The 13271-nt window shown below is 40.7% G+C and overlaps 1 protein-coding gene across 5 annotated transcripts in view; it reads left to right on the plus strand.

Moving 5' to 3' along the window:
* COL28A1 (collagen type XXVIII alpha 1 chain) overlaps positions 1 to 13271 on the plus strand; it is a 151540-nt gene that overhangs the window by 71858 nt on the left and 66411 nt on the right. For all 5 annotated transcript variants that reach the window (XM_056535491.1, XM_056535487.1, XM_056535488.1 and 2 more), the window contains exon 3: positions 1313 to 1881. In XM_056535491.1, the coding sequence (XP_056391466.1) occupies positions 1313 to 1881 (569 nt within the window). The remainder of the gene's footprint in view (positions 1 to 1312; positions 1882 to 13271) is intronic.

A 13271-nucleotide genomic window follows, 5' to 3' on the forward strand; every position in this document is an offset into this window, starting at 1 on the left:
CTGCTTTAACAGGGAAAAAAACTATACTTGCCTCTTGCACTCCCCCGCTGCCTATGGTTTTGCGGCTCTCAGTCTTCAATGAGCCCGATTTCCTAATGCTGGGCGTCACTAGTTGAGGCAGGACACCATTGTGGCCAGTGATTGGCAGAGCGGCAATGTGACATTTTGACAGGGCCATATGACTCTTGCAGGACCAATTGTACTTTTTAATGGCACTCACCCTTTTCCTGTAAAATGAAAAACAAAGATAATTTATGGGGTTATATTAAAAAATGAAAACACAATTATAGTAATACCCAATATATATCATTTTTCTTATGTTTTACTACGGTATTTAAAAAAAAATAATTTAACTTAAAAAAAAAAAAAGTCCCACAGGGGTTTTTACTGTGCAATCACCTGAGCCCTTGTATAGTTCACTGCAAGATAAATGTATTGCAGTAAACTGTTAAACTGCTTCCACGTCCAATTATAGCCTGATGGTTATTAATGTGCCCTCATTAAAGAGTACCTGTCACCAAACTAAACTTTTAATATATTGTTCCTTATGTAATTGTAAGACACTTTGCTATTTACTTGCTGTTTAAATTTTCAACCTTTATATGTTTTTAATGTGATTGAAAAAATGGCCACTAGGTGGCTCTGTTCTGTTCCCTGCCACAAGTCAAACACTTAGTTTGGGCTCCCCCGGCCTGGCAGGAGACCAAACTCAGGAAGTGTGTGGGGGGCATGGCGAGGCACAGTCTCACAGGCTTCAGTGACATTGTGCCTGCTGGGGAACGCCCACTTTCTCCTGCCGGGAGCTCACACAATGTCAGCAAGGGGAAAGGTATGATACAAAGCTTTTTGAAGCTCAGAAAAAATTTTAAGGGCAGGGAGGGGTATTAGGAGTAGTTAGGGAATATAATCTGAATTAGTTTAGAAAATATGGTTTGATGACAGGTACTCTTTAAAGTGTTCATGTGGCTTCAAAAAACTTTTAACGTCCTAGAGACATGTCAAAAGTTTTTATTGGTCGGGGTCTGTTCAGACCCCTTCCCACTTGTTAGAACAAGTGGGAAGAAAAGCACAGCTGACCAAAACAATCCCATGGACTTATTTTGTAAGACTTGCTTACTGCGCTCTTCTCCCAGGTAGTTCTAGCTATTGGTCACGGTCTTAACACTCAGACCCCGACTGAGCAAAACTTTTGATATGTCAATTTAAAGGCTTTTTTTTTTTTTTTTTTTTTAAGTGACAGTGCCCATTTAAGTGATTTTAACTACTTTACAAAGACCTCAGACCTCAATCATGTCCTGTGATCTTATTTCAGATGAAGACTGCCTTTTGGAAATGGGGTTCCTCCTGGACAGTTCAGAAAGCGCCAAGGACTATAATCACAATCAGGAGAAAAGATTTGTTTTGCAAATGGTAGACAAGCTAAAAAGTGTTCAGCTGGACTCCAAGAGGCCTTTCAGCTGGAGGATGGCATTGATTCAGTACAGCAGCACAGTACAGATAGAGCAAACCTTCAGAGACTGGAAAGGACCTGATAATTTTAAAGCTCGCATTGCTCCCATAGCATACATTGGCCACGGTACATTCACCTCCTACGCCATAACCAATTTAACTCAGCTGTATATGAATGAAGGTACACACAAAAGTGTGAAGGTGGCCGTGCTTCTAACCGATGGGGTAGACCATCCCAGAAATCCCGATATATTTGCCGCTACTGCCAATGCCAAAAACCATGATGTTAAGCTTTTCATTGTTGGAATGACGTCTGTAGCCAAGGAGGCCACCAATGCTGCAAAGCTACGACTCCTGGCTAGCGTGCCTGCCACCAGGTTTGTCTTCCATTTGCAGGAAACGGATATTGTGGATAGGATGATCAAGGAAGTGGTAAGTAACCATAACATTATCATTCATTTATTTATATTTATACAAAAATACAATTCTTACTGAATACAGTGCCTGCCATATGCTTGTCTGTAAGTATAATATCTAAGGGTGGGTTCACACCAGGTTTTTGCAATACAGTTCCCGGATCAGGTTTTTGATTTAAAAAAAAACGGATTCCTCAAAACTGGACTAAACTGTATCAAAACGTGTGTACAAATTTTTATCTGTATACGGTTTGAAAAATGATGTCTGGTTGCATCCATTTTTTAAGATAAAGACATATACGTTTTTAACTTTTCACTCCATAATGAATAAAGTTTCACTTGTTTGATTGAAATTCCAAGAAAAAAAACTGTACAAAGTCAGAAACCGTATGGTGAAAACTGATGGAGCCGTACGCACATACGGTCATGTACGGTTCCCATTGACTCCCATGTAAAAAAAAAAAAACGTATACGGTTTAATACGGTTTTTCACCCGGACCTAAAACCGTGGTAGGCCACAGTTTTCTGTTCGAAAAAAAAGTTCGAAAACGTTATGGTGCATACGGTTTTGAATGGAAAGTCTTTGGGCACGGTTTTCTGTATGGTTCCATACATTTTTTTTTTTATGAAACCGTATGCCGAAACCGTATAGCAAAATTATGGTGTGAACCTGTTTTGCCCCATGTTACATGCCACTAAATGGTTACTTCTCTACTGACATATTATGATGGTGCCTATAACAGTAGGAAACCCCAGTATGTTCATGAATTGGAACTATAGCATTAAAGGGGTTATCCAGGAATAGAAAAACACAGCTAATTTCTTTCCAAACAGCTCCATGTCTGTCTCGAGGTTGGGTGTGGTTTTACAACTTGGCTTAATTCACTTTAATGGAACTAAACTGCCGAACCACACCCAACCTGGAGACAGACAGGGAGCGGTTTTTGAAAGAAAGCAGCACTGTTTTTCTATTCCTGGATAACCCCTTTAACATGGCAGTGTTCTAAATCTGTCTTCATTCAGAAGAGAAAATGTTAGGGCTGGTTCACACCTATACCACAGCAGTAACAAGGGATATACATACAAACGGTAACTAAACGTATACCCTGGGGTATAGCCGCAGACTTTCATTATGTAAAAATTGTCAGTTTTGTAAAAGTATGTCAGTTTGTCACATTATGTAAAAGTATGTCAGTTTGTCACATTATGTAAAAGTATGTCAGTTTGAACCTATTTTTTGTCCCCTGTATGTTTGTGTACAATTTTTTTTTTTTTTTTTTTTTTTGTGGGATAGAAAAGTCCTGCATGCACTACTTTTCTGTACCACAGATAAATCGTATGGTGTGGTATAAGGTTTTTGTTTATTAGTTTTTTTTGCTTATTTTACATAGTTTAACATCTTAACAAAAAATAAAAATAAAAAAAACTAACGCAAACGGATGAATAAACATAACACAAAAAAGTATACCACAAAAATGTATGGAACATTGAGCCAAATTTGTTTTGTTTCTGCACATCTGTTTGTGATATATCGGGGGAGATTTATCAAAACTTGTGCAGAAGAAAAATTGCCCAGTTGCTCATAGCAACCAATCAGATGTCTTCTTTCATTTTGCAGAGGCCTTGTTAAAAGTGAAAGAAGCGAGCTGATTGGTTGCTATGGGCAACTGGGAATTTTTCCTCTGCACAGGTTTTGATAAATCTCCCCCATCGTGTGTGGTATAGATGTGAACCTACCCTAAGGGCTCAATCGTGGTACCTAAACGTATGCTGTGGTATAGCCATAGGGGAAGGTTGTTTAATACCTGGGCAGAGGAAAAGTTGCTGAGTTGCCCATAGCAACCAATCAGATCGCTACTTTCATTTCTCAGAGGCCTTTTCAAAAATGAAAGAAGCGATCTGATTGGTTGCTATGGACAACTCAGCAACTTTTCCTCTAAATCTCCCCTACATACTATGTAAAAGTTGTCAGTTTAGACCCTTTTTTTCCCCCCGGGAAGTTTGTAATTTTTTTTTTTTTTTTTGTGGGATAGAAAAGTGGTGCATGCACTAATGTTCTGTATCACCAAAAATTGTGTGTGATATAGGTTTATTTTTTCCCACAGAAGTATACTAGTGACTTATGGTGGGTACACGTTTATTTTTCCCGATAGAAGTACAGTGGTCCCTCAAGTTACAATATCAATCGGTTCCAGGACGACCATTGTATGTTGAAACCATTGTAGGTTGAGACCAGAACTCTATGGAAACCTGGTAATTGGTTCTGAAGCCACCAATATGTCATCCAAAAATAGGAAAAAGTGAGGATTAAAGATAAATAAGTAGATAACTAATAGATAAAGCAAATCCTTACATATAAAAGTAAGAGCTGCTGGGAGCTGTATATCACTATCTATGTCAGTGTTTCCCAAACAGGGTGCCTCCAGCTGTTGCAAAACTACAACTCCCAGCATGCCCGGACAGCCGTTGGCTGTCCGGGCATGCTGGGAGTTGTAGTTTTGCAACAACTGGAGGCACCCTGGTTGGGAAACAATGGTTTATGTAGAGGACAGGAGCTTCTTCAGGGTCCTGTACAGTACACGCAGTGTCCCAAATGGAGCCGCCCTTACTTGGTGTCCAAAGGAGCAGCTAACCCTGGCACAGGTAAGGAGTAGTACGGAACTTGTAGTTCCTCCCTGTACTGTAGGGGGCGCTACCAGACAGCCAGTCAGTGCAGGCACTTCAGTAATACAGGTGATTTACCAATAAAATGCCCATTCTGATTGGTCAGTTCCTCCAGTTGTGACACGTTTCACAGATCAGGACTGTCTGTAGCATTGTATGTTGAGTCTGGTTTCAAGTTACAATGGTCCAGAAAAAAACATTGTATGTTGAAACTATTGTATGTTGAGGCCATTGTAAGTTGAGGGATCACTGTATATTAGTGATGTATGGAGTGGTATGCTGTGTTATACATTTTGCCCCCATAGAAGTATATTAGTGATGTATGGTGGGGTATAAGTTTATTATTTCCCAAAGAAATATAATAGTGGCGTACAGCGTGGTATGCTGTGGTATACATTTTTTACCAATAAAAGTATATTAGTGACATATGGTGAGGTATGCTTTGCTTTACGTTTTTGTTCCCATAGAAGTATATTAGTGATGTATGGTGTGGTATGCTGAGGTATATGTTTTTTCCCAATATAAGTATATTAGTGATGTATGGTGTGGTATGCTGTGGTATATGTTTTTTCCCAATATAAGTATATTAGTGATGTATGGTGTGGTATGCTGTGGTATATGTTTTTTCCCAATATAAGTATATTAGTGATGTATGGTGTGGTATGCTGTGGTATATGTTTTTTTCCCAATATAAGTTTATTAGTGATGTATGGTGTGGTATGCTGTGGTATATGTTTTTGTTCCCATAGAAGTATATTAGTGATGTATGGTGTGGTATGCTGTGGTATATGTTTTTTTCCCAATATAAGTTTATTAGTGATGTATGGTGTGGTATGCTGTGGTATATGTTTTTGTTCCCATAGAAGTATATTAGTGATGTATGGTGTGGTATGCTGTGGTATATGTTTTTTCCCAATATAAGTATATTAGTGATGTATGGTGTGGTATGCTGAGGTATATGTTTTTTTTTTTTCCTTTGAAGTATATTAGTGATGTATGCTGAGGTATATGTTTTTTCCCCAATATAAGTATATTAGTGATGTATGGTGTAATATGCTGGGGTATATGTTTTTCCCCAATATAAGTATATTAGTGATGTATGGTGTGGTATGCTGAGGTATATGTTTTTTCCCAATATAAGTATATTAGTGATGTATGGTGTGATATGCTGTGGTATATGTTTTTTCCCAATATAAGTATATTAGTGATGTATGGTGTGATATGCTGTGGTATATGTTTTTTCCCCAATATAAGTATATTAGTGATGTATGGTGTGATATGCTGGGGTATATGTTTTTTCCCCAATATAAGTTTCTTAGTGACGTGTGGTGTGGTATGCTGGGGTATATGTTTTTTTTTCCTTTGAAGTATATTAGTGATGTATGGTGTGGTATGCTGAGGGGTACTTTTTTTTCCCAATATAAGTTTATTAGTGATGCATGGTGTGATATGCTGTGGTATATGTCTTTTCCCCAATATAAGTTTATTAGTGATGTATGGTGTGATATGCTGTGGTATATGTTTTTTCCCCAATATAAATATATTAGTGCTGTATGGTGTGGTATGCTGTGGTATGTGATTTCTTTTTCCTTTGAAGTATATTAGTGACATATGGTGGGTTATGCTTTGCTTTACGTTTTTGTTCCCATAGAAGTTTATTAGTGATGTATGGTGTGATATGCTGTGGTATATGTCTTTCCCCCAATAGAAGTATATTAGTGATGTATGGTGTGGTATGCTGTGGTATATGTCTTTCCCCCAATATAAGTATATTAGTGATGTATGGTGTGATATGCTGTGGTATATGTCTTTTCCCCAATATAAGTTTATTAGTGATGTATGGTGTGGTATGCTGTGGTATATGTCTTTCCCCCAATAGAAGTATATTAGTGATGTATGGTGTGGTATGCTGTGGTATATGTCTTTCCCCCAATAGAAGTATATTAGTGATGTATGGTGTGGTATGCTGTGGTATATGTCTTTCCCCCAATATAAGTATATTAGTGATGTATGGTGTGATATGCTGTGGTATATGTCTTTCCCCCAATATAAGTTTATTAGTGATGTATGGTGTGATATGCTGTGGTATATGTCTTTCCCCCAATATAAGTTTATTAGTGATGTATGGTGTGATATGCTGTGGTATATGTCTTTTCCCCAATATAAGTTTATTAGTGATGTATGGTGTGATATGCTGTGGTATATGTCTTTTCCCCAATATAAGTTTATTAGTGATGTATGGTGTGGTATGCTGAGGGGTACTTTGTTTTCCCAATATAAGTTTATTAGAGATGTATGGTGTGGTATGCTGTGGTATATGTCTTTTCCCCAATATAAGTTTATTAGTGATGTATGGTGTGATATGCTGTGGTATATGTTTTTTCCCCAATATAAATATATTAGTGATGTATGGTGTGGTATGCTGTGGTATGTGATTTCTTTTTCCTTTGAATTTTATTAGTGACATATGGTGGGTTATGCTTTGCTTTACGTTTTTGTTCCCATAGAAGTATATTAGTGACGTGTGGTGTGGTATGCTGAGGTATACGTTTTTTCCCCATTATAAGTGTATTAGTGATGTATGGTGTGGTATGCTGTGGTATATGATTTTTTCTTCCTTTGAAGTATATTATTGATGTATGGTGGGGTATACGTTCTTTGTTTTCTTTTGCTTGTTACATATAGTTCACTTTTTGAAGAATATAATTCTCACTATATTGTAAAGTAACTGTAATCACATTCATACATTCTGAAATACAGTCCAAATCATACCCACAACCCCTTTCACATGCTACAAGACATTTTGTAGCATGGGAAAAAAAATCTATATAAAAGTAGCATTCTACTTATTCCCATAGGTTTCACACAAAGAAGCCATCAGATAAGCCAAATGGGAATTATCCTCAGTAAATGGGGCTAATGCTTGTGTGGGCCCATGGCACTTCAAACTGCATGATGTCCACAGTGGAAATTTAAGTGATTCTAAGTAAGATTTCTGCCATGTTTGTCTGCTTTGGATATAGGCTGAACAAAGGCTGCCCTTTGTAAGGGAAGCATAATGGCAGGTGAACAGTTCCCCTGCAGCACCCCCATAGGGTAAATGAGGTATTACATCAGTGTTTCCCAACCAAGGTGTTTCTAGCCAGGGCCGGTCTAGAGCGCCCTCTTGATAGGGGCACCGCTCTGCACGCTGCAAGAAAGTTAGTAGCCAGCTAGCCTCTAAAGCCCCCACTCACCCGAAGCAACCGCCCAGCCAGCACATCCATGTCACTCCAGTAAGTACAAAAGGAGGAGGGTTATTACAGTGTGTCACCCCAGTAATAGGGAGATTACATGAGAAGGAGGTTTGTTACAGTGTGTCACCCCAGTAGTAAGGAGATTACATGAGGAGCAGGCTTGGTACAGTGTGTCACCCCAGAAGTAAGGAGATTACATAAGGAGGGGGTTTGTTTCAACCCTAGTAAAGTGATTATATGAGGAGGAGGTTTGTTGCAGTGTGTCACCCCAGTAGTAAGGAGATTACATGAGGAGCAGGTTTGGTACAGTGTGTCACCCCAGAAGTAAGGAGATTACATAAGGAGGGGGTTTGTTTCAACCCTAGTAAAGTGATTATATGAGGAGGAGGTTTGTTGCAGTGTGTCACCCCAGTATTAAGGTGATTATATGATGAGGAGGTTTGTTACAGTGTGTCACCCCAGCAGTAACATGGGGCATGTTAAAGGGCGGAGCCAATGAGCAGGGTCAAGGGGCAGAAAAATTAGCTTTCGCCTAAGGTGGCAAAAATCCTTGCACCAGTCCTGTCTCTAGCTGCGGCAAAACTATAATTCCCAGCATGCCCGCACAGCCAAAGAGCCACCACAGTTTCATAATATTTCTTTATAGGAACTAAGCTTCATTTTTCAACTCGTCATTGAGTTATATGACAAAATTGTCACTGTCCTCAGCCCCTGCTGCAGATTTATGTATGCAGCTAGCACTGAACTCAATGGAAGCTCCATGGTTCTAGCTCTAGTGAGCTCCCCCTAGTGGTGACTGCTATGATATTGTGATGGGAAATGTCTGGTACTTCTCATGCAGTGGTGTGATCAAGTGTAGTATCTGTTCTTATCAGTTTTTCATGCCGGTGTACAGTAACGCCGGTATGGAGCTGGTGGGGATGGGTGCTGCATGGAGGATGCAGGTGTACCAGGGCTTTCCGGGGCTGGTTCTGAGGAATCAGCTCGACGGCTGCCCCGATGTGACCTATTCCCTCCAGGTCTCGCCATGAGGCTGAGAGGGTCTAGAGCCGAGGTACTTTTGTGCCTCGGGGAGTGGTGACCCCGAGGTGCCGAAACTCACTGGGAGAATCGGCTCACTGAGTGGAAGCACGGGCACCATAATCTCTTCACCTTGTGGCACTCACCTCTTGATTCCCGGCCTTCTGGCTAGGATCAGAGAAATTTTTATAGATCCGGCCGGATGTCCGGGCAGTATATCTGCACACATTCACTTATTTATTTCCTTTTTGTCTCACTGTGTCACTTTTTGCGTGTTGTGTGTTCACAGGATTTGTCAGGATGCGGTAGCCCTTCTGGGTGTCCCTCCTGGCGGTCTAGGGGAGGTGTGTGTGGCCATTAGGTTCCGCACCTCCCTGCAAACTCCCCGGGTACTCCTGCTTAGGCAGGATACCTACCGTTATCGGCTCTGTGGGCAGATACCTTGGCTAACGCCAAGGGGGATGCCGGGAGCATTTGTGGTCCCCTAGTAGCTTCGTCGAAAAGGGACATTGAACCTGGAACCTCGCAGGTACCTTTTGGTCCGGAGGCGAAGGGTAAGGTTTGTTGGGGGGCCTCTCTCCTATTGGAGAAGGGCTTGCGATAGACCGCATCCTTTGTGCACGTTTTTTTAGTGTAACACGTTTGCACTTTTTCTTGAACTTTGGGTGAACCGAGAGCACGTTCCTCAGCAGTAAAAAATTTTCTCATGCAGTGATGCCAGCTCTTGGGGCAAGTATTGTGTCCCCTAACCCAAGCAGGGTACTACATCAGTGGATGGGTTGTAAGGGTCCATGCACACTACAGAATCTTAGCCAGCAATGCATTTTGCTCAGTATTCTACTGAAAGAATAAACATTTTCACTGGATTAATTTCAAGGGCGAAAAGTTCTGCTGTTAAAATTCCATAGTGTGCATTGGGCAGCGGAATCCTATTATTAGCAATTACCGAGTAGAATTTCTCAGTCTCCAGTAATAATTTGAGTCCTTTAGCAAGAGCTACCGGCCCTGCTCCATGTGTCCTTGCGCTACTTTAGCTTTGCTTTAGCTTTATCCTGTGTTAGAGATCAGGAAAAGCCCTGAGGGGACTGACATCCCCAAGGTTGTTTATATAGTTCTAGTAGCTCATAGATCCTCCTGGGGGTATTTTTTGTTAGTTAGTATACCACAGGAAGCTCTTTTTGAACTACTTTTCTGTCTGACCACAGTGCTCTCTGCTGACACCTCTGTCCATGTCAGAAACTGTCCAGAGTAGGAGAAATTCCCCATAGTAAACCTCTCCTACTCTGGACAGTTCCTGACATAGACAGAGGTGTCAGCAGAGAGCACTGTGGTCAGACAGAAAATAACTTCCTCTAAAACATACAGCAGCTGATAAGAACTGGAAGGATTAAGAATTTTTTTATACAAGCAATTTACAAACCTGTTTAGCTTTCTGGCACCAGTTGATTTAAAAAAATGTTTTTCCACCGGAGTACCCCTTTAACCCCTTAAGGACCAAGGGCGTACAGGTAGTACTTAAGAACCCAGTGGGAATTCCAGACTGGGATGCCTGCTGAAATCATTCAGCAGGCACCCTGTCCAAATGCTGGGAGTTGTAGTTTTACAAAAGCTGGAGGTTAGTCACATGAGCGGGGGTTTACAGTGAGTTTCTCGCTGCAAGTTTGAGATGCAGCAAACTTTCCGCTGCAGCTCAAACTCCTAGCGGGAAACTCGCTGTAAACTCCGCCCATGTGAATGTACCCTAAAAACACTACACTACACAAAATAAAGGGTAAAACACCACATATACATATACCCCTACACAGTTCCCCCCCCCCCCCACCCCCCGTCCCCCAATAAAAATGAAAAACATCTGGTAGGGCACTGTTTCCAAAACAGAGCCTCCAGCTGTTGCAAAACAACAACTCCCAGTATTGCTGGACAGCCATTGACTGGCTGGGAGTTTTGCAACAGCTGGAGCCACCCTGTGTGGCAAACACTGCCGTAGGATAATTTTGGTATCGGAGGCAAGTCTAATTCTAGCATCCCATTCTGTCCATATGCAAATCCCTAATTTAGGCCTCAAATGCACATGGCGCTCTCTCACTTCGGAGCCCTGTCGTATTTCAAGGCAATAGTTTAGGGCCACATATGGGGTATTTCCATACTTGGGAGAAATTGCCTAACAAATTTTGGTGTACTTTTTCTCCTTTCACCTGATATGAAAAGGTAAAGTTGGGGTCTACTCCAGCATGTTATTGTAAAAAAATGACATTTTTAACACTAACATGCTGGTGTTGCCCCATACTTTTCATTTTCACAAAAGGTAAAAGGTAAAAAAGACCCACAAAATTTGTAACATCATTTCTCCTGAGTACGAAAATACCCCATATGTGACATAAAATGCTCTGCGGGCGCACAACAAGGCTCAGGAGTGAGAGCACCATATACATTTGAGGTGATTTGCACAGAGGTAGCTGATCGTTACAGCGGCTCTGACATAAACGCAAAAAAATTGAAACACTCACATGTGACCCTATTTTGGAAACTATACTGCTCACGGAATGTAACAAGGGGTATAGTGAGCTTTAAACACCCCACAGGTGTTTGACAAATTTTCGCTAAAATTGGACGTGAAAATGAAAAGTTTTCCTTTTTTCACTAAAATGCTGGTGTTCTCCCAAATTTTTCATTTTCACAAGGGGTAATAGGAAAAAAGCCCCCCAAAATTTGTAACCCCATTTCTTCTGAGTATATAAATACCCCATATGTGGACATAAAGTGCTCTGCTGGCGAACTACAATGCTCAGAAGAGAAGGAGCACAATTGGGGTTTTTGGAGAGAGAATGTGTCTGGAATTGAAGGCCATGTGTGTTTACAAAGCCCCATGGTGCCAGAACAGTGCACCTCCCCCCCCCCCCCCCCCACACACACACACATGTGACCCCATTTTGGAAACTACGCCCCTCATGGAACGTAACAATTATTTTCTTTTTGGAACACAGTGCTCTCTGCTGACATCTTGAGCACAGTTCTCTCTGCTGACATCTCTGTCCATTTTAGGAACTGTCCAGAGCAGCAAATGTTTGCTATGGGGATTTCCTCCTACTTATGACAGTTCTTAAAATGGACAGAGATGTCAGCAGAGAGCACTGTGCTCTTGATTCAGCAGAGAGCTCTGTGTTCCAAAAAGAAAATAATTTCCTCTGTAGTATTCAGCAGCTAATGAGTACTGGAAGGATTAATATTTTTTAATAGAAGTAATTTACAGATCTGTTTAATTTGCTGCCCCCAGTTGATTAAAAAAAAAAAAAAGTTTTCCACGGGAGTACCACTTTAAGGTGAAAATGGGCTTGGTCCTTAAGGGGTTAATTTATCTTTATTGGATCTAACAAAATTAGAAAGGAAAAATTAAAATAGTCACAGTAAATGGAGAATGACAGAAAAATTGAGCACCATAGTCACATTCAATTAAATATATACTGCAAGGAATAAAATGAAAAATAACAGAATAACCTCTTACTAATAGTGTTGGCCTGTTATCGGTCTCTCTTTGTGCTATGTGGTTCCATGTGCCATCTAGTGGTGAAATGTAGGAATAACATGTTAAAATCCAGTAATCAATTTAACAGTTAAGAATTTCTTTCCTTAACACGACAAAGAGAAGTTTACACTGACAGGCTAACACAGTAGAGTTATCATGGTAATAAAGACTACATCTGTATGGTAAAAAGACATGATAAAACATTGGATAATGCATCTGTCACGATCACACCCTATCGGTCCAGCCAAGACATTAGAGAGAGTGTGATGGTGCAAGGGTTAAAGCCGCCAGACCTCTGGGTATCCACTACTAGTCCCAGCAAGTCACCAAATTAACCCTTAGATAAACGTGTTTTACCAGAGCCTCCTTCAGAAAGGTGAGCTCATATATTTAGAGATCAAAGACCAGAGCTGATTAATTAAACATTTAAGCTGATAAAAGGTATCACAGTGCTATATATATATATATATATATATATATATATATATATATATATATATATATAAATACAGGAACAAATGATATACAGGTATAACAATATATAAAAGAGTTTTGCAAGACAAGTTCAGAAAAAAAAGGTGAAGTTCTTACAGCATGATGGTATCAGTCCATGAGAGTTCCAGCTGTTCTTAGGATGATCTTGTCAGCTTATTGCACAGCCTTCAACACCCTGAGTCTAGCATTGTTAAATATCATATCTGCTTTCTTGGGAGGGAGACTCCATTCCCCCCTCCCCTCTCAGGGACGTAGCTAGAAACCACAGGGCCCCGATGCGAAAAATTGTTCTGGGCCCCCCTACCCATACCCCCCTCCCCCCCGACGACCTGCTTTCTCAATCCCTGACTACCCCTTTACTCGGCCTCAGCCGCACAAAGATATCAGTGACTACAGCACAGATGGGACAAAGTCAGGAGAAAAAGGTTACTTACAGACAGGAACGGACTGGGACCAAAAATAGGCCCG

The sequence above is a fragment of the Hyla sarda genome, chromosome 8 (genome assembly GCF_029499605.1).
Source record: "Hyla sarda isolate aHylSar1 chromosome 8, aHylSar1.hap1, whole genome shotgun sequence".
Taxonomy (NCBI): Eukaryota; Metazoa; Chordata; class Amphibia; order Anura; family Hylidae; genus Hyla; species Hyla sarda.